The following is a 23,735-nucleotide window of genomic DNA, read 5'->3' on the forward strand; positions in this document are numbered from 1 at the left end:
AGCGACTGGGTTGTTTTGACCGAGCGGTTGGGTTAAATGTTTAAATGTTTGGGTTAAATGTTTAACCCAACCTTCTGGGTAGTAACCCAACTGCTGGGTCATTTGCTGGGTTTGTCCATATTTTACCCTGCACTGGGTTGTATTTAACCCAGAATTTTTTAGAGTGTAGCAAGACCAGCCTGAAAAATACAGATTTTTACATGTTTGTTTAAGTATAATATACATAATTTAGACAAACATTAAAATACATTTTGGTGTTTCTCCATTGAAATAGATATGAGCTGTATATGCATGGCTGTAAAAATAGCATTATGAATATAGTCCCAGAATAAACTGACTTACTTTAAATGGTAAATTCTGGTCTTGTAGCCTCTTTCAATGAGTTAAATCAGGTGTGTTAGATTAGGAAGCCAGCTGAATTGTGTAGTGCTGGGCCAGGTCTGGAAAACCCTGCTTTACAGTGATTGTGTGTGTTGATCCTCTTCAGCGATTCAGCGCTCTGCAGGATCTGACAGTGATCACAGAGTGATCAAACAAGTCACTGAGCATCTTAACCTCACATCCTGTGTGTCTCTCAGGATGCTGTGCTTTATTTCCAGGTCCGGCCGATGTGTTAAGGACATCGTGTCCTGGTGTGGATTGAGTCCTGACTCTCAACAGGAGCCGATTCACAGCGTTGCAAATAGTGTCGCTGAGTCTCTCAAACAAGCCTTGTGCCCGCTGACCCGTGATCCGTGACTGCTTTCATTCTCGGCGCAGCTCTCTCGAAGCGCTAAATACCTCTGCGCCGCGTGTTTGAAGGAAAGATATGAAAGCATGGTTTGGTGTCTTAGACGTAGGGAGCATCTGTGTGTACGTATGTATGAAATATTTGATGATTGCTATGAAGATAAGACAGTTGCAGTATGTGCTGTGTGTGTAAGATATCAAAGTTTGAGAGGTGAGTGTGAGTGACTGTGGATTTGATAAGGCTTATGGGTTTCTGTCAGTCCATATCTGTCGGCTTTAATAAATGCGTGTGTGAGTGAGTAAACAAAGCCCGGAGCCGTTCGCACCGCTTGAGTCACCTCTGAGCAAGAGAGGTCCGGTGAGTTGGCGCAAGCCTGGGACTCATAACTCAACATGGCCCTCCAAGTTAGACAAGTCAGCTCATTTTGGCGATATAAATCATCATCCAGAACTGCTCAGACTCGACCGAGCTTCTGTAAAACACCTGCAAAAAAAAACAGGTCTAAAAGAATGACAGGAAAAATATTATTTCCAGTCGAATGCATGTAAACCACACCTATACGACGCTGATAAAAAGGCACAGATGCCAACAAACTATTTTTCTGTCTTGTTTGTGAGTGATTCCCGGGTTTTTGAATGCTGAAGTTTCTGAAGTTTACAGAAAAGATTAGAATGCTCGTGTTTGTTGGAATTGCCGGGTTTGGTTCCGGAACGCCGCTCGCTTGCTTGTTTTCCGCCTCGTTAGTCAGAAACAAGGAAACACGCAGCATTGTTTGCACCAACAAAGATACAGAGAAGACTTTTTCACCTCGTGGGGACCCCATGAAATCGAAATTGGAGTTTTATGGCTTTTAGTGTGTGTTTGTTAGCTTTTAGACTTGTGTACACACTTAAAAATAATGGTTTCTAAGGGGGGTTCACAGTGATTCTGTAGAAATATCATTTTGGGTTCTCCAAAGAACATTTCATAATTCACAATCATGCTTCTTCTGATGTCCTCTCAGATCAAAGTCCACCGACATATGTTTAGGACTGTTTTCGCTAATAAACAGTGCTCTATCAGTGCATATTTCTCTCCTGTTTCAGACAAGGCAACTTTTTTTTGGAGAAAGCAATATTATGGATAGAGGACTCACATTTTAGCCAGAAGCAATGGATTGAAGTTAAAAATTTCTTGATGGATTGTTTACTTACAAACACACAACTTTTTGCTTTGATGGACTATAGTCGTGTGGATCATTGTGATGTTTTTATCAGCTGTTTAGACTCTTATTCTGATGGCACCCATTCACTGCAGAGGATCCACTGGTGAGCAAGTGCTGTGATGCTAAATTTCTCCAAATCTGTTCTGGAAGAACTGTATAATAATCTAAAGAAACTTTTTTTCACTGTAAAGAACTTTTTGCGCAATGGAAAGTTTCCATAGATGTTAAAAGTTATTCGTGGAACCACTGATGCCAATAAAGAAGTTTTATTTTATAATAAACTTTTAACAGATATGTGTTTAAAATGTTCTTTTTATTTCTATCCAAATAGCAAATCCTAGTTTGGCCTTTTATCTTTAACCTTGTCATATGTGGGTGTTTCTACAACTTCAAACATTTTAATGTTGATTTTTATGAAAATGAACTGATTTTTTTTTTCTTGGAAACTTTTGACCATGTATTCATCACTTATTTTTGCTGCTTTTCAAGTGCCTTTATGTGCAGTTTTTTATTGTGTTACCCTCATCCCAGACCAGATTTAATCATCTAAACAAAGAGGATCATGTGACACTGAAGACTGGAGTAATGATACTGACAATTCAGCTTTGCATCACAGGAATAAATTACATTTGAACATAGATTCAAATAGAAAACAGTTCTTTTAAATTGTGATAATATTTCACAATATTACTGATTGTACTGTAAATTGTGAAATATTATTGTATTTCATCCGTGGGACTAGTGTTGTGCCCTACCAAGTACACTCAAACAGTAATAGAGTATTTAAAACTGCTGCAGGGACCCATAGCTAATGATTAGTGATATTTATTCCAAACACAATGATTGTTTAATGGCAATCGCTACAAAGATTGACTCTCATAGGCCCTCAGAGGCAGGACTAGAGTATCGTAGTGCGTATCATAATTATGAAGTAGATTATGGTGCTGATGAATCTGGTGACTATTATCACCGTGCTAGAGATAATGATAATCTGTGTTGCGTCTCTTTCAGAGGGCTTCGGCCTGTCTGTAGAGTGCCACGGCTTCCATCAGCCCTCCCTACAGATCCTCTCTTCAAAATCCACGCGATTAATATTTCATTTAAAGTTCAGAGCTTTCTGCATCAGTACGCAGCAAAATCACAGCTGAAAAATACAGCTCGGAGACACACAATACATCTTCCACCCTCTCCCTCCCTCCCTCCTACATGAATACACACTCTCTGCCTTTCTGTCTTTCGCTCTCTCTGCCTCTTTTCCCTTTCGTTTCCCTGCTCTCCTGCTGCCATTTCCTCTTTTGTTCTTTCTATCTCTCCCCTAATCTCTCCTCATCCCTTTCTCCTCCTCTGAATAATACACAGTGTTAATACACTGTGCAAAGAAGCCATATTGTATTCCCACAGTGTGTTTCTGTGATCATCTTCTCTTGGCTGCACTCAGCTTTAATGAATGTTAGGAGTTATTAGCTGGCACAAACTGCCTCTGGTGAATCACACTGTCTCAGCCTTTGTTGTTTGCGTGATTCATTTTCTGTTCTGGAGCAAATTTGGCTCTTAAAAGAAGCAAGGAATCATCAGTGTCCTGCTTTATATTTCTATCACACTCTCTGTTTGAATCTCTCTGATATCCTCTTTCCAAAAGCATGTTTGGAATTTGCGGAATTAATAATTAGTGTTTTTGCAGCAAATATTGTAGTGATGCTCCTCAGACATTCTGTTTCTAAAACTTTAGGAATTCTATCTATCTATCTATCTATCTATCTATCTATCTATCTATCTATCTATCTATCTATCTATCTATCTATCTATCTATCTATCTATCTATCTATCTATCTATCTATCTATCTACTGTATCAAATAGATTTTCTTTGTGGTGCTTTTATGTCACTTACTGTTACTCATATTTAAAATTGGGATTGATACAATAAAATTAATTAATCTAAATTAAAGAACTAATTAAACTTAGTAACTGATCCATTTGTGGTACAAACGTGAACGATTCTTCAAATCCCATGCTTTGTAATAATAATTCATTACATTTATATAGCGGTTTTCTGCTTTTTTCTAAGCACTCAAAGCGCTCTACATTGTGAGGGGGGGTGTCTCCTGATCCACCACCAGTGTGCAGCATCCACCTGGATGATGCAACGGCAGCCATAGTGCGCCAGAACGCCCACCACACAACGGCTTATTGGTGGAGAGGAGACAGTGATGAAGCCAATCAGTAGATATGGGGATTGTTAGGAGGCCATGATGATCAGAGGCCAATGGGGAAGTTTTGGGGAAGCCGAGGTCACACCTCTACTCTTTTCGAAAGACATCCTGGGATTTTTAATGACCACAGAGAGTCAGGTCCTCGGTTTAACGTCTCATCCGAAGGACAGTGCTCGTTGACAGTATAGTGTCCCCATCACTATACTGGGTCGTTAGGACCCGCACAGACCACAGGGTGAGCACCCCCTGCTGGCCTCACTAACACCTCTTCCAACAGCAACCTAGTTGTCCCAGGAGGTCTCTCATCCAGGTACTGACCAGGCTCAGCCCTGCTTAGCTTCATGTGGGCAACCAGTCTTGGGCTACTACAGGGTGATATGGCTGACGGCTTGTTTTAGGACAAGTGTGTTGTTACTTTTGAAGGCATTCAAACGTGCCTTATAGTTGATGAAAAAAACATCAATTGAACAGATGAAAAAAACCATAGACGTACATTGTAGCGGCACCTGAACTGTATTTATGAACCAGAATATCACTTTTTTGACTTGATCCAGTAAGAAACCACCCAAAACACCCTAGAAACCACATAAAAGTTAACTGAGAACCACACAGAACTCTTTGGCAACACATTTGTTTTTGTTATGATGATTGATCATGTTATAAGATCTGATGCATGTCTCTCGTGTGAGATGAGAAACACTTTTCATTCTCTTATGGAATGCAGTAGATTGCCTGCGTTATTTGCTGTCTCTAATTAGGTTTAAACAGACTCAGGCAGGTTTTCTCTTTTTAGAGTTTTATTTTTGGCCCACGATATAGCTGCCGCACACAAAGCTGGTTATTAAACTGTCTTATAACTGCAGAAAAACTGTCTGTGAGAACAAAAGGCAAGACATGGCTTCCTTTGCAGTGTTACATACAGTGGGGGAAAAAATATTTGATGTTTTTGCTTGGGCAAATATTTGATATTTGCCCAATGACAAAAAAATGATCAGTAAATTTTAATGCTAGGTTTATTTGAACAGTGAGAGACAGAATAACAACAAAAAAAAATCCAGAAAAACGCATTTCAAAAAAGTTATAAATTGATTTGCATTTTAATGAGTCAAATAAGTATTTGAACCCTTCGCAAAACATGACTTAGTACTTGGTGGAAAAACCCTTGTTGGCAATTAGAGGTCAGACGTTTCTTGTAGTTGGCCATCAGGTTTGCACACATGTCAGGAGGGATTTTGCCCCACTCCTCTTTGCAGATCTTCTCCAAATCATTAAAGGTGCAGTTGGAGATCTTGGAAAATGCTAACTTTAGCCTGATAGCACTGAAAGCGAACGTCCCACCCTCCCTGCAATCACCGTCCAAAGCCATGCCCCCTGAATGTATATACGCTCACAGACCAGAATACCAGAGACAACATTACTACAATAGGCTACATCAGTGGTTCCCAATTCCAGTCATCCCCACCCCCCCTTTCACATTTCATATGTATCTATTACATTTCATATGTATCTATTATCACGTGCGAGGTTTGTTCTTTTCAACCGTAAGTGCCCTGGTAAATGGACATGTGCGAGACGTAAATTTAAATAGTATTTATTTACAGAGGTATATCATGCCACACTTCACACTTCTCTAGTAAGTTTCGTCCGTGTGTGAAGACAGTGAAGCAAACTTCAACGGATTTCCCCTGCTCAGGGAGTAGGGAGCAAAGAACACGGTGTAGGGAGCTTGTCAATCGGAACACAGTTCATGCACGTAGATCTCTTCTAACGAGCTGGTTATCTGAATCGGGTGTGTTAACTAAGCGAGACATGCAAAATATGCAGAGCACGAGGGGCGTGAGGACTGGAATTGGGAACCGCTGGGCTACATCATGTGTCATTCACCGGTGAGAAAACCAGGGCTTAAAGTTCTCCGGCGTGTGGCCTGCGGCCTGCGTCCCAACTATCCATCCTAAATTCTATGTGATATTAGTAATTTTCAATACTATTTAGGGCAGATAGGTTGAGATAGTATGCACATTGGGACGCAGGGCTACATTTAAAAAAACTTGTTGATATCACGTTCAAGTTCATGAGTTCACCTACCAATGGTATGAGAGGAACACAGCTTTCACTCTCAACCAAACTAACATTACTAGCCATCAGAAGTTTTTGCTCTTATAAACACGAGGCGCATAATAGCAGATGAATGGAAAAGAAGCGGCTGCATCTCGAGCGCGCAACACATTGAAAAAGCTGCGAAGCGCAAAGGTGTCACTAGTGCCGTATTTACATAGAAAAGCTATTAAAAAAGCGTCAGAGCTTTGTAAACAGCTCAAAATAATTACGTCATCTCCAAAAGAACTATATGATTGCCAGAACAAATTTACCGGCAATGTTGAAAAGGATTTTAATTTACCAGTAAAGACTGTATGTGTGAAAGGGGCTAAAGTCTTCCTCTGCATATGTGGTGAGTTTACGTTCATCTGGGAAAACTGTTATCTCACTAGATTTGTAATGTAAATCATTTATAAACCTGTGCCTTAAATCATTTATAAATATTTCTAATTATGCGATTGATTGTACGTTGCGATTTTGCATGTGGCCAAACATTAAAATTAAATGGATTTAAAGTCGTTGAATCACATGAAACATCACTAGGCCATTAGCGCCCTCTGCAGGTATTTTTTTTTTATAATATAGGCATATTACATGTATTTTAACAGTGAAACCATGCAATTAACAATAAAACCATGTAATACTTTATTTGATAAGCATTTGATACTTTATTTGAGCCAATTATTATTGGCTCACATTAGTTTATGTATAAATATAGTCATATTAAAGCCTGTTTTTCAGCTCATAATTTTCAGAGTACAGCTTTCTTTCTTCAGGTCAATCATATATTCATGAAAAAACAAATCAGTTTGAATAAGGAAAGCAGTAACTTTGCCATAGTATCCTTTCAAATGTTAAAGTTGCCACAGTCATTGCGTTCTTTGCGTGTGCAGCACTTTATTTGTACCATTTTGTTTTATTAGTTTATTTATCAAGTAGTTTCAAGGAAAATCATTTTTTTTATTTTTTGTTTGTTTGTTTGTTTGTTCGCCAAATAACCCTGTGTATGTGTCCACCCCCGCAACCCCCCAACCCTCTTAAAAAAGTTCAGGCTCAGGATTTTTTGTTTTGTTTTAAGCCCTGGAAAACTTTTTAGCACAGTTAGTAAAAGTACTACAATACCAAGAAGGAAGATCGGGTTGTTGATGTTTGTATGCCATTCTTGCTCTGTCTGCAATACCGTACGTGAACGCGCTGATGATCGCAGAGGTATGCTAATACATAAGTTGACAGGCAGGTAGGAAAGACAATTAACCCTCTGGGGTCTGAGGTCATTTTGGGGCCCTTGAGATGTTTTGACATGCCCTGATATTTGTGCTTATTTCAGCTACTTAAAAGATACTATTGACCAACATGTAATTTTTTTTGTATTCAGCACAAACTGTGCTACAATAATATGTGACCAAGATGGATGTACATGTTTGCATTTTTTTAGAAAAAAAAATATTATGCGTGGTTAGTAAGTTTTGGGGAAAAAAATGTAGCTGAAATAAGGCCATAAAACTCACACTAAATAGTTGTGAATAAGACTTTTGAGTAATCAGTCTTGTAGGCTAGAATATTTACTTCAAAATTATGTGAAAATCATTCTGCTTACTCATTCACAGAAAACAATATATTGATTTAAAATTTTCAAGACATGTTTTGTGATCGAGGGTCTATATGCGAGGGAGTGGCAATGGCCATGAATATTAAGTGAGTCTCACCTGAGAGACAAAGGGCCCTCCCCTAATGGCCCCTAATGGCCCCTAATGGAAAAACCCAACTATGATTTTGTAGTCATACAGTCTAGTATGTATGATTTTATAGTAGTCTATGATATGATTATGTAGCCACAGACTCAAGCATGCTTTGTACATTAAAACTATGTACTTTGTACTATAAAAAATGATATTTTATATCTGAGAAACTAATTATTATTCTTTAGCATGCTATTAAAATATATTTGTGAACAGAGTATTAATAATAAACATGGTCTAAACATTCTTAGACGCGTCGCATTCATCATGTTGTCGTTTGGGAAAAACCCAACTAACTGTTTATGTCACAATAACACGGTAACTAATGCAAAAAAGAAACATTACTTACTGTTTTTTATAAGTTATAAGTCTCGATAAGACTTGCTTCATTTCAAAGTAGACACTTCAAGCTGTCTATAGATATAACTCTCATGTCTCTGTGTTGAGTATTTGCCGAGTTAAAGATAATTTTAGTGACGCGTTTCTAAAAACAGTTCGCGGAGACGGAGAAGACAGAGAGCGCACCCTGTTTGTTTTATTATTTCGATATAACAGTTTCGATTGATGTATAACACTTATTTGTGTGACCAAAATCAACAGAGTATTTTTAGTGTCTTTTGCACTGATCTTAAAAAAACCTATCTGGTATCGCCGGCGATACCGTCGACCCCAGAGAGTTAAAACGCTCGGATCGAACGTTTTGATTGGACGAACATTTCTTTGATTGGACGAACATTCAAGTCCTACGCCTTCCACAGAATATATAAATACAGATAAATACATTTAGACCACTTAACTTAATGATTGCTATCAAGATGTGAAGAGACTTTCAACCAGCATAACTAAAAATGTTTCTGAAGACAATCACCTATTGCACCTTTAAGGTTTCGAGGCTGACGTTTGGCAACTCGAACCTTCAGCTCCCTCCACAGGTTTTCTATGGGATTAAGGTCTAGAGACTGGCTAGGCCACTCCAGGACCTTATTGTGCTTCTTCTTGAGCCACTCCTTTGTTGCCTTGGCCGTGTGTTTTGGGTCATTGTCATGCTGAAATACCCATCCACGACCCATTTTCAATGCCCTGGCCCTGACTGTACATGGCCCCGTCTATCGTCCCTTTGATGCGGTGCAGTTGTCCCCTTAGCAGAAAAACACCCACAAAGCATAATGTTTCCACCTCCATGTTTGACGGTGGGGATGGTGTTCTTGGGGTCATAGGCAGCATTCATCCTCCTCCAAACACGGCGAGTTGAGTTGATGCCAAAGAGCTGGATTTTGGTCTCATCTGACTACAACACCTTCACTCAGTTCTCCTCTGAATCATTGGCAAAGTTCAGACGGACTGTACATGTGCTTTCTTGAGCAGGGGGACCTTGTGGGCGCTACAGGATTTCAGTCCTTCACGGCGTAGTGTTACCAATTGTTTTCTTGGTGACTATGGTCCCAGCTGCCTTGAGATCATTGACAAGATCCTCCCGTGTAGTTCTGGGCTGATTCCTCACCGTTCTCATGATCATTGAAACTCCACGAGGTGAGATCTTGCATGGATCCCCAGACCGAGGGAGATTGACAGTTATTTTGTGTTTCTTCCATTTGCGAATAATCGCACCAACTGTTGTCACCTTCTCACCAATCTGCTTGGCGATGGTCTTGTAGCCCATTCCAGCCTTGTGTAGGTCTACAATCTTGTTCCTGACATCCTTGGACAGCTCTTTGGTCTTGGCCATGGTGGAGAGTCTGGAATCTGATTGACTGATTGCTTCTGTGGACAGGTTGTCTTTTATACAGGTAACAAACTGAGATTAGGAGCAATCCCTTTAAGAGAGTTATCCTAATCTCAGCTCCTTACCTGTATAAGACACCTGGGAGCCAGAAATCTTGCTGACTGAAAGGGGATCAGATACTTATTTGACTCATTAAAATGCTAATCAATTTATAACTTTTTTGAAATGCGTTTTTCTGGATTTTTTTTGTTGTTGTTGTTATTCTGTCTCTCACTGTTCAAATAAACCTACCATTAAAATTATAGACTGATCATTTCTTTGTCAATGGGCAAACGTATAAAATCAGCAGGGGATCAAATAATATTTTTCCCCACTGTGTGTATATATATATATATATATATATATATACAGTATATAAGGATGGAGGTCAGATTGATTTGAAATGGCTGTAGGGGGTTTGTATGAATGCCTTACACATTTAATGAGATTAATGATGATGTTCTAAATTTAGTTTTTTTGCCTGATTATTTTCTACACCATCTCTGTTTCCTGCAGGTATGTGGTCATTTTCAGTCTCTGAATTGGCCGTGCCTGGGGTGGAGATCGGTCGTCTGTCGGCAACAGATGCAGACCTGGGTGAAAACGCTCGGATGGATTTTATGATCGTGGACGGAGAGGCAGGGGACACCTTCAACATAACTGGATTGAACCAAGAGGCTGTGATTTTGTTAAACAAGGTGGGCGTGGAGAAACAGAAATACCTACAGTAATGTTGTTTTCTTCCATACATTCCCAAATCAGAACCCCAAATCCAATTTTATGCTGTGTCTGACTCAAAACTGTTCAGTTGTTTGTCTTAACAGTGAAAAACATAAGTAATGAATGAGTGAGCTGGTTCAGACACAGCATATTCTATATGAATATGCATATGAGCAAAGATAATGGCAAACTTTCCCGTTTTCTCTCCTCTTTGCCTATACATAAATTTTCTCACGTTGTTAGACATCATATTGATGCTTTCATTACTATGGTAACCAATGTAGCTGCACCACATATGGATTACATTGAACATCTAAACTAATAAATTTGATTTCATTACTTGCAAAATGACAGTGTTAGTCTCAATGGATGAATGTAGCAAATATGCAGCATTATAAAAGCTATATATTGGAGGATGGGTAATTTTGAATGTGGCTAGTGAACAACTAGCAACTGCATAACAGCTGGTGTTATTTTAGTTTTATGAATATACTATTATAGTATTTTTTCTATATAGTATATTTATTTTGTTTAGAATTTTTCTTAGATTTCATTTTTCATTTTATGTATTTTTTTTGTTATTTTGTTTTGGTAATTTTATTTGCCTTTTTACCATTTTTGTTATTTTTAAATAGTAACCCTAACATCCACATAGCAACACAATAAACACTCAGAACACCCTAGCAACATGCTAAATTTTTTAACCCCTTAAAAACAGCATAGCAATGATGGTAACCATCCAAAACACCCTAGCAATCACATAGCAACACATTGGCAACCACATAATGCACTAAAAATATCCTAGCAAATACTCTGAACACTCCAGCAACCACATATCAACACCCTGACAGCAACATGTCAATGAGTTAAAAACATTCAAAATGCAACTGCATAGCAACACCCTGGCAACCACCCAAAAACACTTAGAACACCCTTGCAACCACCTAATAACATTCTTACACTCTAGCAACGGCATAGCCACAAAAAAAAAAAACACCCTATAGCAACAACCTAAAAATGCCCTAGTAAACACTCAGATCACTCTAGCAGCCACATAGCAACACCCTGGCAATCATAACGTGCACTAGAAATGTACTAAACCAACTTAGAACACCCTAAACATTCAGAACACTTTCGCAAGCACAAAGCAACACCCTGACAACCATATAGCAATGGGCTAAAACAGTCTGAGCACCTTAACAACTGCATAGGAACACCCTGACAACCCAAAGGTTGAATGTGGCAAATATGCAGTGTATTAGATTGAGGCAATAGATTAAGGGATGGGCTCTTTTGAGTGTGGCTAGTGAACAACTAACACAAAAACCCTAGCAACACCCTGACAACTACCCAGATCACTCAAGCAACTGCATAGCCATGCATTAAAAACTCTGAACACTCTAGCAACCACCTAGTAATGGCCTAGCAAACATTCAGAATACTCTAGCAACCACATAGCAACACCCTGGCAACCACAAACCAGTGCACTAAAAATAACCACCCTAGTAACCCCATAACAACATGCCAAAAACACTCTAAATGCCTATGAAGCTACATAGCAACAGCCTGGGAACAACCAACATCGCCTCAGTATTGTGGTAATGCACTGGCAAGCATGACTCGTATTTTACTTCAGAAAGTGAAACGCTTTAGTTGTATTTGCGTTGTATTTATTCAGAATAGCGAAAGGGCAAAGTAAAAAGCAAAGCAATAACAAAGAAAGAAGTTCCAGCAGAATGAATCACAAATGAGTTAAATTGACTCTGAGTTCAAATGTAAATGAGGATAATCTGCAGCGCAAACGTCTGCCAGCGAACATGCATATTAGCGCCGGCGGAAAGAGAATTTAACCTGCGGCCCCCGGAGAGACCTCATCACAGTGCACACAGGCAGCCGTTATTTAAATACAAACTTCGCAGGGACTGAAAATGTGCATTTCATATAAAAGGACTTTGTGTGACAGTAAGTCACACGTAACTAATTGAAAAGAGAAAAGATTCCACCTTTTAGAAGAATCAAAATAAGCAAACTGTAAAATGAATTGCAAGTTATTTTCTGCCCTGATAAGTGCTTATAAAGACAGATATGCATGTGCCTGTGTGAGTGAGAGATCTTTACCCATCCACTGAGCTCAATACTTCAATGACAGGTGTGTGTGTGTGTGTGTGTGTGTGTGTGTACTAGTTAAAAACACAGCCAGAACAAACAGAACGAGGAGAGACGTGTATAAAAAGAAAACAGGAAAGAGAAGGTTGCGAGGAACGAGATGAGTCAGAGACACGGGGGGAGGAAGAGAAAAGAGTGAATACGAAAAGCAAATTAGACAGAGGAAGAGCGCAGGGAGACTAATGCCGCTGAGTAACAAGGGAGAGGAAGCGCATGGAGATGTTGATTAACACATGGCTGTAGTTCAAGTGACAGAGCTTTTCATGTGTGTTAGTGGCTCTCAGCACTGCTTATGCCCACTGCTCCACTGCACACCACTTCTACAGGCCTTACAGTACTCGATTATACACTTTGCAGCGTTTTATTTTTCCCCTCAAGTCCACTTATACTTTTAGTTATGGCTGAGAGGTGTGACCCAAATCCTAAGTCATGATATGATGAATTTTATTTTACAATAATAGATGATACAATGATAGTTTTTTTGTTTGTAAATTCAAAGTGGTTTATGTTCTCTCTCTGTCTGTCTGTCTGTCTGTCTGTCTATCTATCTATCTATCTATCTATCTATCTGTCTGTTATCATCTGTATCTATGTCTATCTATCTGTCTATCTGTCTATCTATCTATCTATCTATCTATCTGTCTGTCTATCTATCTGTCTGTCTGTCTGTCTGTCCGTCCGTCCGTCCGTCCGTCCGTCCGTTTGTCTGTCTACCCATCTGTCTATCAGTCTGTCTGTCTGTCTATCTATCAGTCTTTGTCTATCTAATACGTTTTTATTGTTATTTAGTTTTGCAGCACTATTTTCCACTTTCTTTGACCCTTTGGCCAAAAACTACACACACATGCAAATGCAGATGTGAATTCTTGGCCAATGCTTTGCAAGCACACATTTTGGAATGCAGCAACGCATTAAATTGAGCTTCAGTAGCCAGAAGCATTCGTCACTGCACCTTTAAATTTTCTGTATGTTATGTAAATACGGTTGGTCATACTGTATGTGCTCATGTCACTCTCATTTTCCTTGACGCCTCCCTTAAAGTCAACATGACTTTCTTGACAGGCTCATAATATCAGTCCCGTTATTTTAAATCACTTGCATCCTCTGAAACTTTGATTGTGGACACCTACGGTTCCCCAATCTCATTGTGTCCAGCGCCAGAAGTGCATCCACAACCCCTAATACAGTTCTGAAGCGGTTATGGATGTTAATATAACCACATCCATGACTTCCTTCCATCTTAATACCAGCAGAGCAAGCCCTGCAGTCATTTAAGTTATGAAGAGCAGAAACCCAGACACATTGGTTTTTTTGACGCTTTATATGGGTTTTTTGTAATCTACTGAGGTGCAGAGATGAAAAAGGAGTGAACGTGGGAGTTTCAGCATCTCACTGAAATGAAAAGATATTTTAGAGCGCCTTCCTGGTGCCAAAACACAGTAAAACGAATGCTGGTGTATGTGAGATTCAATGAAGTAATGTTTCATGAGGAAGTGTTTTTTATCTTATCTTTAGGCCGTGGACTACGAGAGACGAAGCACCTACTCTCTTGCGGTGGAAGTGCAAAACCCAAACGTGGACTCGCGGTTCCTCAGACGAGGTCCATTTAAAGACCGGGCAATGGTGCGCATCACAGTTTTGAACGCAGACGAGCCGCCGAAGTTCTCCCGCTCGCGGTACCGACTGGATGTGTCGGAAAACTGCCCTCCGGCATGTGTGGTGGGAAGAGTGTCCGCCATGGACCCGGATACAGGCCTCAGTAACAACATCAAGTAAACACATTTTTTCACCTTTTTACCTTGTTTACTCAGTACTCAGTATGACAGGATGACAAAAGCATACATGTATGGGTGAATCTCACAAGAACACATTGGTCACTCAATGCAAAAGTATTCTGCATAAAGAAAATTAGTACTTTTTTTTTTTTTTTAGGACAGTCACATTATTTTGCATTGTGACATTTTCATGATAACGAAGCATATTACCTCCAAATTCTTATTGCCATAATGTATTTATCATTTTTTTTTCATTATTATTCTTAATATTGATGCTCAGATCTCATTTCTTTAATACAGCAATTTTTCAATGTTTTAATTAAAATTTATCAGCATAATTTAAAGGCAGCACATATTAAGCAAATACTACTATGTGTGAGTGTTTCTTCAGCTGCGGTTACTTTTATGTGCCAGGGACTTTTGAAGGCCACATTAAAACAGAAAATTATATTTTGGAAACATTTTAGAATGTACTCATAATTTATTTGTGCTGTTTACAAATTAATTTGATTTATTCATGTACTTTTTTATTTACCCAGTGCCAAACCCAGACTTTTTTTAAACTTCAAACATTTTAAACTTCAAAAATATGAAAATTAATGATAAAAAAAAATATTATTTTAAAACCAGATCTAAACAAAGAGCTGTGTCAATATTTGTTAATTTTATAAATGATGACTACCAAGGCATTAGTAAAGAGCTTGAGATAAAATATAATTTAAAATACTAGGATTTACCTGTAAATGTGTTGAAAAAGAAATGCATGAAACTAGTTTATGGAAACAGAACCTTTCACACTTCCGCCAGGTATGAGACATAATCATTATTATTTTTTTATCATTATTGTTTTGTTTTTATTCAGCCATTATCAGCCTTTATACTGGCAATAAAACGTTTACAAAGCCACATCGCTTCAATCCCAGTATACATTTACCCAACTATTATCAAAAGTATTTCTAAATAAATACACAAAATCATTTTCTTGCGACTTATGAAGTATTATGACAAAATGCATTATGAAGAAGAATTGGACCTGTTCTGCAGGTGCATTAGAGCTAACATTAGCATCATGCTACATAAGACAATTTATGAGATTAATAGTACACTTTTACTCAGAACTCACTTTAAACCACCATCGAGTGTTTGTAATAATTTGCTTTTACGATCACATGTGGAATTTGGTCGTTTACTGTTGTTAAAATATGCTATTTATAGCCTTTTATATCGCTGTACAAATTAGCATTTCAGATGTACACATTCAATCTCAAGAAAAATACATACAGACCATATCTATCGTAATCGTGTGTTTATTATCTTATATAATCTATAGTGGCTGTTATCAAGTTTATTTCTGCTGTGTAAAAGCCTTAACATGTGCTCTGCTGAAACTCACGTTGTTTGTGATATTACAACCGCCTCTCCGTTATTAAGTTGTCAGGTATACATTTCAAGTATAATACACATTAGTAAAAGGATCTATTTTAATTTTTATTTGTCTATATACACTTTGAGCGGCCGCGGTACATTAAAAAAGTAGCCCAAAAAAACACAACCCGCTCTGTCATTTTTCCCGCGACTGTATTTTCAAAATAGTCCACTTGTGCCGTTACCCTGGCAACACTGGTTCACTGTTCCCTCATCACACAACGATAGATAACCTTCCGCGCTGCGATGACGGGAAGAAGTTGGAGTCAAACCTTATCAAACGATTAATCTGCGTTAAAAAAATATTAACGTGTTAAATTTTTTTTATTAATCGCATAACGTTGACACTAATATATATATATATATATATATATATATATATATTTATATATAATAGTAATATTGTGAAATATTGTTACAATTTAAAATAACTGTTTTCTATTTTAATCCAACAATATAAGTCTTTACTATTACCTTTTAGCATTTCAACACATCCTTGCTGGATAAAAATATTAATTTCTAAAAAAAAATAATAATAATAATACTGACCCCGAACCTTTGATCTGTAGCATATATTGTTACAAAAGATTTCCATTTTGAATAAATGCTGTTCTTTTTAATGTTTTATTCCTTAAAGAATCCTGAAAAAAAATTATCACGGAGTCAAAAAAAAAAACAAATAATAATTAAGCAGCACAACTGTTTTCAAGCAGCAAATCAGCATATTAGAATGATTTCTGAAGGATCATGTGACACTGAAGACTGGAGTAATGATGCTGAAAATTCAGCTTTGCATCACAGGAATAAATTACATTTTAAAATATATTACAATAGAAAACTATTATTTTAAATTGTAATAACATTTCACAATATTTATGGGTTTTTTTCTGTATTTTTGATCAAATAAATGCAGCCTTGATGAGCATAAAAACTTCTTTAAAAATCTTACTGATCCCATACTTTTGAATGTGGATATGTGTGTGTGTGTGTGTGTGTGTGTATGTATATATATATATACAGGTGCATCTCAATAAAGTAGGATGTCGTGGAAAAGTTCATTTATTTCAGTAATTCAACTCAAATTGTGAAACTCGTGTATTAAATAAACTCAATGCACACAGACTGAAGTAGTTTAAGTCTTTGGTTCTTTTAATTGTGATGATTTTGGCTCACATTTAACAAAAAAACACCAATTCACTATCTCAACAAATTAGAATACTTCATAAGACCAATAAAAAAAAAATTTTTAGTGAATTGTTGGCCTTCTGGAAAGTATGTTCATTTACTGTATATGTACTCAATACTTGGCAGGGGCTCCTTTTGCTTTAATTACTGCCTCAATTCGGCGTGGCATGGAAGTAATCAGTTTGTGGCACTGCTGAGGTGGTATGGAAGCCCAGGTTTCTTTGACAGCGGCCTTCAGCTCATCTGCATTGTTGGGTCTGGTGTCTCTCATCTTCCTCTTGACAATACCCCATAGATTCTCTATGGGTTCCAGGTCAGGTGAGTTTGCCGGCCAATCAAGCACAGTACCACCATGGTCACTGAACCAGCTTTTGGTACCTTTGGCAGTGTGGGCAGGTGCCAAATCCTGCTGGAAAATAAAATCAGCATCTCCATAAAGCTTGTCAGCAGAAGGAAGCATGAAGTGCTCTAAAATCTCCTGGTAGATGGCTGCGTTGACTGTGGACTTCAGAAAACACAATGAACCAACACCAGCAGATGACATGGCAGTCCAAATCATCACAGACTGTGGAAACTTCACACTGGACTTCAAGCAACATGGATTCTGTGCCTCTCCACTCTTCCTCCAGACTCTGAGACCTTGATTTCCAAATGAAATGCAAAATTTACTTTCATCTGAAAAGAGGACTTTGGACCACTGAGCAACAGTCCAGTTCTTTTTCTCCACAGCCCAGGTAAGATGCTTCTGACGTTGTCTCTGCTTCAGAAGTGGCTTGGTAGCCCTTTTCCTGAAGACGTCTGAGCGTGGTGCCTCTTGATGCACTGACTCCAGCTTCAGTTCACTCCTTGTGAAGCTCTCACAAGTGTTTGAATCAGCTTTGCTTGACAGTATTCTCAAGCTTGCAGTCATCCCTGTTGCTTGTGCACCTTTTCCTACCCAAATTCTTCTTTCCAGTCAACTTTGCATTTAATATGCTTTGATACAGCACTCTGTAAACAGCCACACTTTTCAGTAATGACCTTCTGTGACTTACCCTCTTTGTGGAGGGTGTCAATGTTCGTCTTCTGGATCATTGCCAAGTCAGCAGTCTTCTCCATTATTGTGGTTTCAAAGAACAAGAGAAAAAAAAAGATTTTTTACCCCTACGATATTTAAATTTATATATATATATATATATACAATGGGGCAAAAAAGTATTTAGTCAGCCACCAATTGTGCAAGTTCTCCCACTTAAAAAGATGAGAGAGGCCTGTAATTTTCATCATAGGTATACCTCAACTATGAGAGACAAAATGAGAAAAAAAAATCCAGAAAATCACATTGTAGGATTTTTAAAGAATTAATTGGTAAATTCCTCGGTAAAATAAGTATTTGGTCACCTACAAACAAGCAAGATTTCTGGCTCTCACAGACCTGTAACTTCTTCTTTAAGAGGCTCCTCTGTCCTCCACTCGTTACCTGTATTAATGGCATCTGTTTGAACTCGTTATCAATATAAAAGACACCTGTCCGCAACCTCAAACAGTCCAACTCCAAACTCCACCATGGCCAAGACCAAAGAGCTGTCAAAGGACACTTGGTGTGAAGAAATCAACTGTGGGAGCAATTATTAGAGAATGGAAGACACACAAGACCATGATAATCTCCCTCGATCTGGGGCTCCACGCAAGATCTCACCCCGTGGGGTCAAAATGATCACAAGAACTGTGAGCAAGAATCCCAGAACCACACGGGGGGACCTAGTGAATGACCTGCAGAGAGCTGGGACCAAAGTAACAAAGGCTACCATCAGTAACACACTGCTCCGCCAGGGACTCAAATCCTGCAGTGCCAGACGTGTCCCCCTGCTTAAGCCAGTACATGTCCGGGCCCGTCTGAAGTTTGCTAGAGAGCATTTGGATGATCCAGAAGAGGATAGGGAGAATCAGATGAAACCAAAATAGAACTTTTTGGTAAAAACTCAACTTGTCATGTTTGGAGGAGAAAGAATGCTGAGTTGCATCCAAAGAACACCATACCTACTGTGAAGCATGGGGGTGGAAACATCATGCTTTGGGGCTGTTTTTCTGCAAAGGAACCAGGACGACTGATCCGTGTAAACGAAAGAATGAATGGGGCCATGTATCGTGAGATTTTGAGTGAAAACCTCATTCCATCAGCAAGGGCATTGAAGATGAAACGTGGCTGGGTCTTTCAGCATGACAATGATCCCAAGCACACCGCCTGGGCAACGAAGGAGTGGCTTCGTAAGAAGCATTTCAAGGTCCTGGAGTGGCCTAGCCAGTCTCCAGATCTCAACCCCTTCGAAAATCTTTGGAGGGAGTTGAAAGTCCGTGTTGCCCAGCGACAGCCCCAAAACATTACTGCTCTAGAGGAGATCTGCATGGAGGAATGGGCCAAAATACCAGCAACAGTGTGTGAAAACCTTGTGAAGACTTACAGAAAACGTTTGACCTCTGTCATTGCCAACAAAGGGTATATAACAAAGTATTGAGATGAAATTTTGTTATTGACCAAATACTTATTTTCCACCATAATTTGCAAATAAATTCTTTACAAATCCTACAATGTGATTTTCTGGATTTTTTTTTCTCATTTTGTCTCTCATAGTTGAGGTATACCTATGATGAAAATTACAGGCCTCTCTCATCTTTTTAAGTGGGAGAACTTGCACAATTGGTGGCTGACTAAATACTTTTTTGCCCCACTGTATATGTGTATATATATATACACATACACACACAGAGAGAAAGAGAGAGAGATCCCTTGATTTTGGGGTGAAATATCACCAGGACATGGTCTTGACAGGTTTTTGTGAGTTTTACCCACACAGCCCATACAGTTTTTATATTATTAGTTAAAAAAAAAAAACTCATATTGCATCATGTTTCTGTCTGCCAGGGGAAGCATGTGGGCTGTTTTCACTTAACCTGCTCTGTTTCACTTGCTTAACTGGCTTATTGATGCACTGGATCCTTTATATCTTCTAATCTGTCTACCCTCCTTTTATTTCTGTCCATTTCTTCTCAGGTACTCAATTGATCCCGAGTCGGACCCCGAGGCGCTGTTCCGTATCGCCTCTGACAATGGCCTCATCACCACCACCGTGGAATTGGATCGGGAACAGGAGCAATGGCATAACATTACCGTCATCGCCACACAGAGAGGTACCAGAACTCTTAAAGGCACATCGCATCAATTCTGAGCACCTGACAATTTCACACAGGTAGCAGCGTGTAATCGGCCCACAGGAAGGCTATTACTTCTGTGGCGGCCGTGGACATGAAAGCTCATGGCAGAGACACACGCGGACAGAAGTGGAAGAGAAAGGGATAATACTGTAGAATGAAAAATGGAATTGCTTTTGAGTCCGGTCCACCCCAGCTCAAGGTCGCCCGTTTGTGCTTCCCGTTGGCCCTCGTAAAACACTATCTTGCATCCTCAGAAGTCACTCTGAGTCTTTAGTGGATTTGTTCAGCTTATATTCAGTAATTACTTTCATATTAGACACACGCTCTGAGTGCGATAAGTGTGCTTCTGTTATGGCTTTATGTAATGTCATGAACATCAGATGACGTTTGGGCCACTTCTGCTCGTGATGTAACGTTATGTCCCAAAAGAGCAAAGAGCGTATGGAGAACAGTAACGAGACAGATTGGAGTTAACTTCTGTTTCATGGTCAGTAAGATTTAGCTGACCTACTTGCGGCTTAAAAGCTTTTGATTTCTAACTTCCTTTGCTTTTATATATATATATATATATCCCGTCATGCTGTTCTTTTCTGTTTCTTAGACAGCCCCAACCAAGTCACCAGAGTAGCGGTTGCTATAGAGACGCTGGACCTCAATGACAACGCCCCCGAGCTGGACCGACAATACAACACGGCCGTGTGCGACTCCAGCACTGCTGGACAGGTCGGTAATCTCTGACCCTTTAAAGCCTGCAGAGGAAAGAGTCTGTGAATAATGAAGTACGGTCTGCTTTAAAAGATTATTGTGGCCAAGAAGCATCCACAATGGAAGACAACCAGACAGAAATTCTGTGCAATTTGTGTTGGGAAAAATACTAAAAAAAAAAAAAAAAAAAAAAATATATATATATATATATATATATATATATATATATATATATATATATATATATATATATATATATATATATAAAACAAACAAACAAACAAATACATTTATTAAAATAAATTGTAGTATACCCCTCGTTTGTTTTTGTCTTTTGGTTAAAACAATGGAAGACAACCAGGCAGAATTTGTGTGCAGTTTGTGTTTGGTTTTGCTGAAAAAATGTATATAAAAATAAAGTAAAATATAATAAAATAAAATATTTACAAATATAAAATAAATTACATAAATAAAACATGGTTAAAATAAACAGCAGTACCTCACAAGTGTTTGAATTAATTACATTTTTGTTTGTTTGTATTATTATTATTATTTTATTTTTTGCACATTGGTGTATCATTGGGTTGTATAAAATTACGAATGGATGTTGTCTCTTGTCATAATGCTTTTATATTAAACAAAAAAACTATTTGTAAATAATAATAATAATAATAATTATTATTATTATTATTATTTATTGGACGTTTTATTTGGGTTGTGTGCCTAGCAACACTTCTTAACCACATTAAAATTAATAATGCATGTCATCTTTTGTGGTTTTGGCTTTAGAAAATGATGGCAAAAGCATCATGATTTAAAAAACAAAACACCAGTGTTGAATAAATTGGAATAAACAATTCTTCTTCCAAGTAATATAAATGACCGAGATGCTGAGATTCTGATTGGTCAATGGCAGCATTCTGTATTAAAATATTAAAGTAAAAAAAAAAATAAATAAATAATAAATAATAAAAAAAACAAGAAAATTAAAATGATTCAAATAAACAGTAGTATACCTCTTGAGTATTTGTGTATATTACTAATATTAATTATAATTTATTGCACATTGGTTTGTCTGCTTAACAACACCCCACAGTAAAATTACTAATACATGTCGTCTCTGGTCATATTGGCAAAGCAATTTAATAAAAGACACCAGTGTTCAATAATAAACGATTTTTCTGGAATAAACAAATTTGAGATGCTTATTTCTGATTGGTCAATAGCAGCATTCTGCAATAAAGTATTATTGCATAATTAATCGCTGCTCCAGGCAACTGATTTCCTACAATAGCTGTTGCATATTAAAATCATTTACTTTCACATCATGATTGCATGTCCATTGAATATTTATGTGGCAAGTAGCCATGCAATAAGTAGAATTATGTGCAGTCAGCTGGACGTTTATGCAAAATAAATCCCTTCACCTATTTCTGATCACCCTGTCAGGGTTTATTTTACAATAGTTATCAGCTGACCGATCATTTATAATACTTTCTGCACTTCTGAGGGGAAAGTGACCCTGCACGCTACGCTGTAAATAGATTGGTTCACTAAAGGCGTTTCAGAAAAGCAGATTTCTATAAGCGACTGATACTGACGCAGTGCACAGTGAGTCAGGCCAAACATGACGTGGCGTGTTAGACTGCTAATCCTTTATCCGTTCAACAGCAGAAAACTGTCTTATTTGCACAAATCACCGCATCAGTCTTTGTTAATTTGTGTTTCAGGTGGTGCAGGTGATTCGAGCAACGGATAAAGACCAAAGCAGCTCCAACTCTCCCATCCACTTCAGCATTCCCGCAGAGTCCAGCAGCGCACTCAACTTCTCCATCAGAGAGCGGGGAGGTGCGCTCGCTTCTCCTGTCATCCATCCGTCTTTTCTTCCCCATCAGTTTTCCTCATCTCCCTCCCGGTCTCTGTCCAGACATATATCCTCCTTCATTACGCTCATCCATTTATCTTTTTTGTCACATTCTACTCCGGTGAACACGGCAAACTCCCATGTGCTCCGGCAATCCGTTCTTTCATTTCGCTCATTTGTCCTGTTCGCCGCTTCAATCTGCTGATTTCTAATTTGCTTTAAGGAATGGCTCACCCCAAAATTAAAATTTATTCATCATTCATGTCTGACTAAACCCGTATGCTGTTATTTTTGCAGTGGAACACAAAAAGAGAAATTAGAAAGTATTGAGTAAAGAAGATATCTCCATAATATATTATTACAGACAAAAAAAATTCTACTTTTTATAATATATTATTTGTTTTATAAATATCAGCTATATAAATGTGTGTGTATATAGGTGTGTATTATTCTTCTTATTATTGTGTGTATAGATATGTTATAAAAATGTTATATTCATTATAAGTTATATTTATTAAATATTACATTTATATGTTTATGTTTATTATATTAGGAAGAACATATACATATTTATTATATGTATTATATTATTAATATTTATTATAAATATTAGCTATATAAATGTTTGTATATATCATTGTGTGTATTCATTTTATAAAATGTTATATTTATTATAATTTATATTTATTAAATTATTATATGTATTATATTATTAATATTTATTGTAATATTATATTATTTATATTATAAATATAAGCTATATAAATGTTTGTATATTATTATTGTGTATTGAATTTATAAAAAATATATATTATGTATATTTATTAAATATTACATTCATATGTTTATGATTATTATATTATTAAGAACATATACATATTTATTACAAATTCATTATATTATTAATATATATTTGTAATATAAAATGATATGTTCCTCACACTTGGAATATAATATAAT

General features: G+C 37.7%; 1 protein-coding gene across 5 annotated transcripts in view; it reads left to right on the forward strand.

The window, feature by feature from the left end:
- The window catches only part of LOC131532386 (cadherin-11), a 104,912-nt gene that overhangs the window by 72,274 nt on the left and 8,903 nt on the right, over positions 1–23,735 (forward strand). For all 5 annotated transcript variants that reach the window (XM_058763989.1, XM_058763987.1, XM_058763988.1 and 2 more), the window contains 5 exons: positions 10,260–10,441; positions 14,145–14,401; positions 20,046–20,182; positions 20,808–20,929; positions 22,642–22,759. In XM_058763989.1, coding sequence (XP_058619972.1) covers positions 10,260–10,441; positions 14,145–14,401; positions 20,046–20,182; positions 20,808–20,929; positions 22,642–22,759 — 816 coding nt within the window. The remainder of the gene's footprint in view (positions 1–10,259; positions 10,442–14,144; positions 14,402–20,045; positions 20,183–20,807; positions 20,930–22,641; positions 22,760–23,735) is intronic.

This window comes from Onychostoma macrolepis, chromosome 23 (genome assembly GCF_012432095.1).
Source record: "Onychostoma macrolepis isolate SWU-2019 chromosome 23, ASM1243209v1, whole genome shotgun sequence".
In the NCBI taxonomy this organism is placed as follows: Eukaryota; Metazoa; Chordata; class Actinopteri; order Cypriniformes; family Cyprinidae; genus Onychostoma; species Onychostoma macrolepis.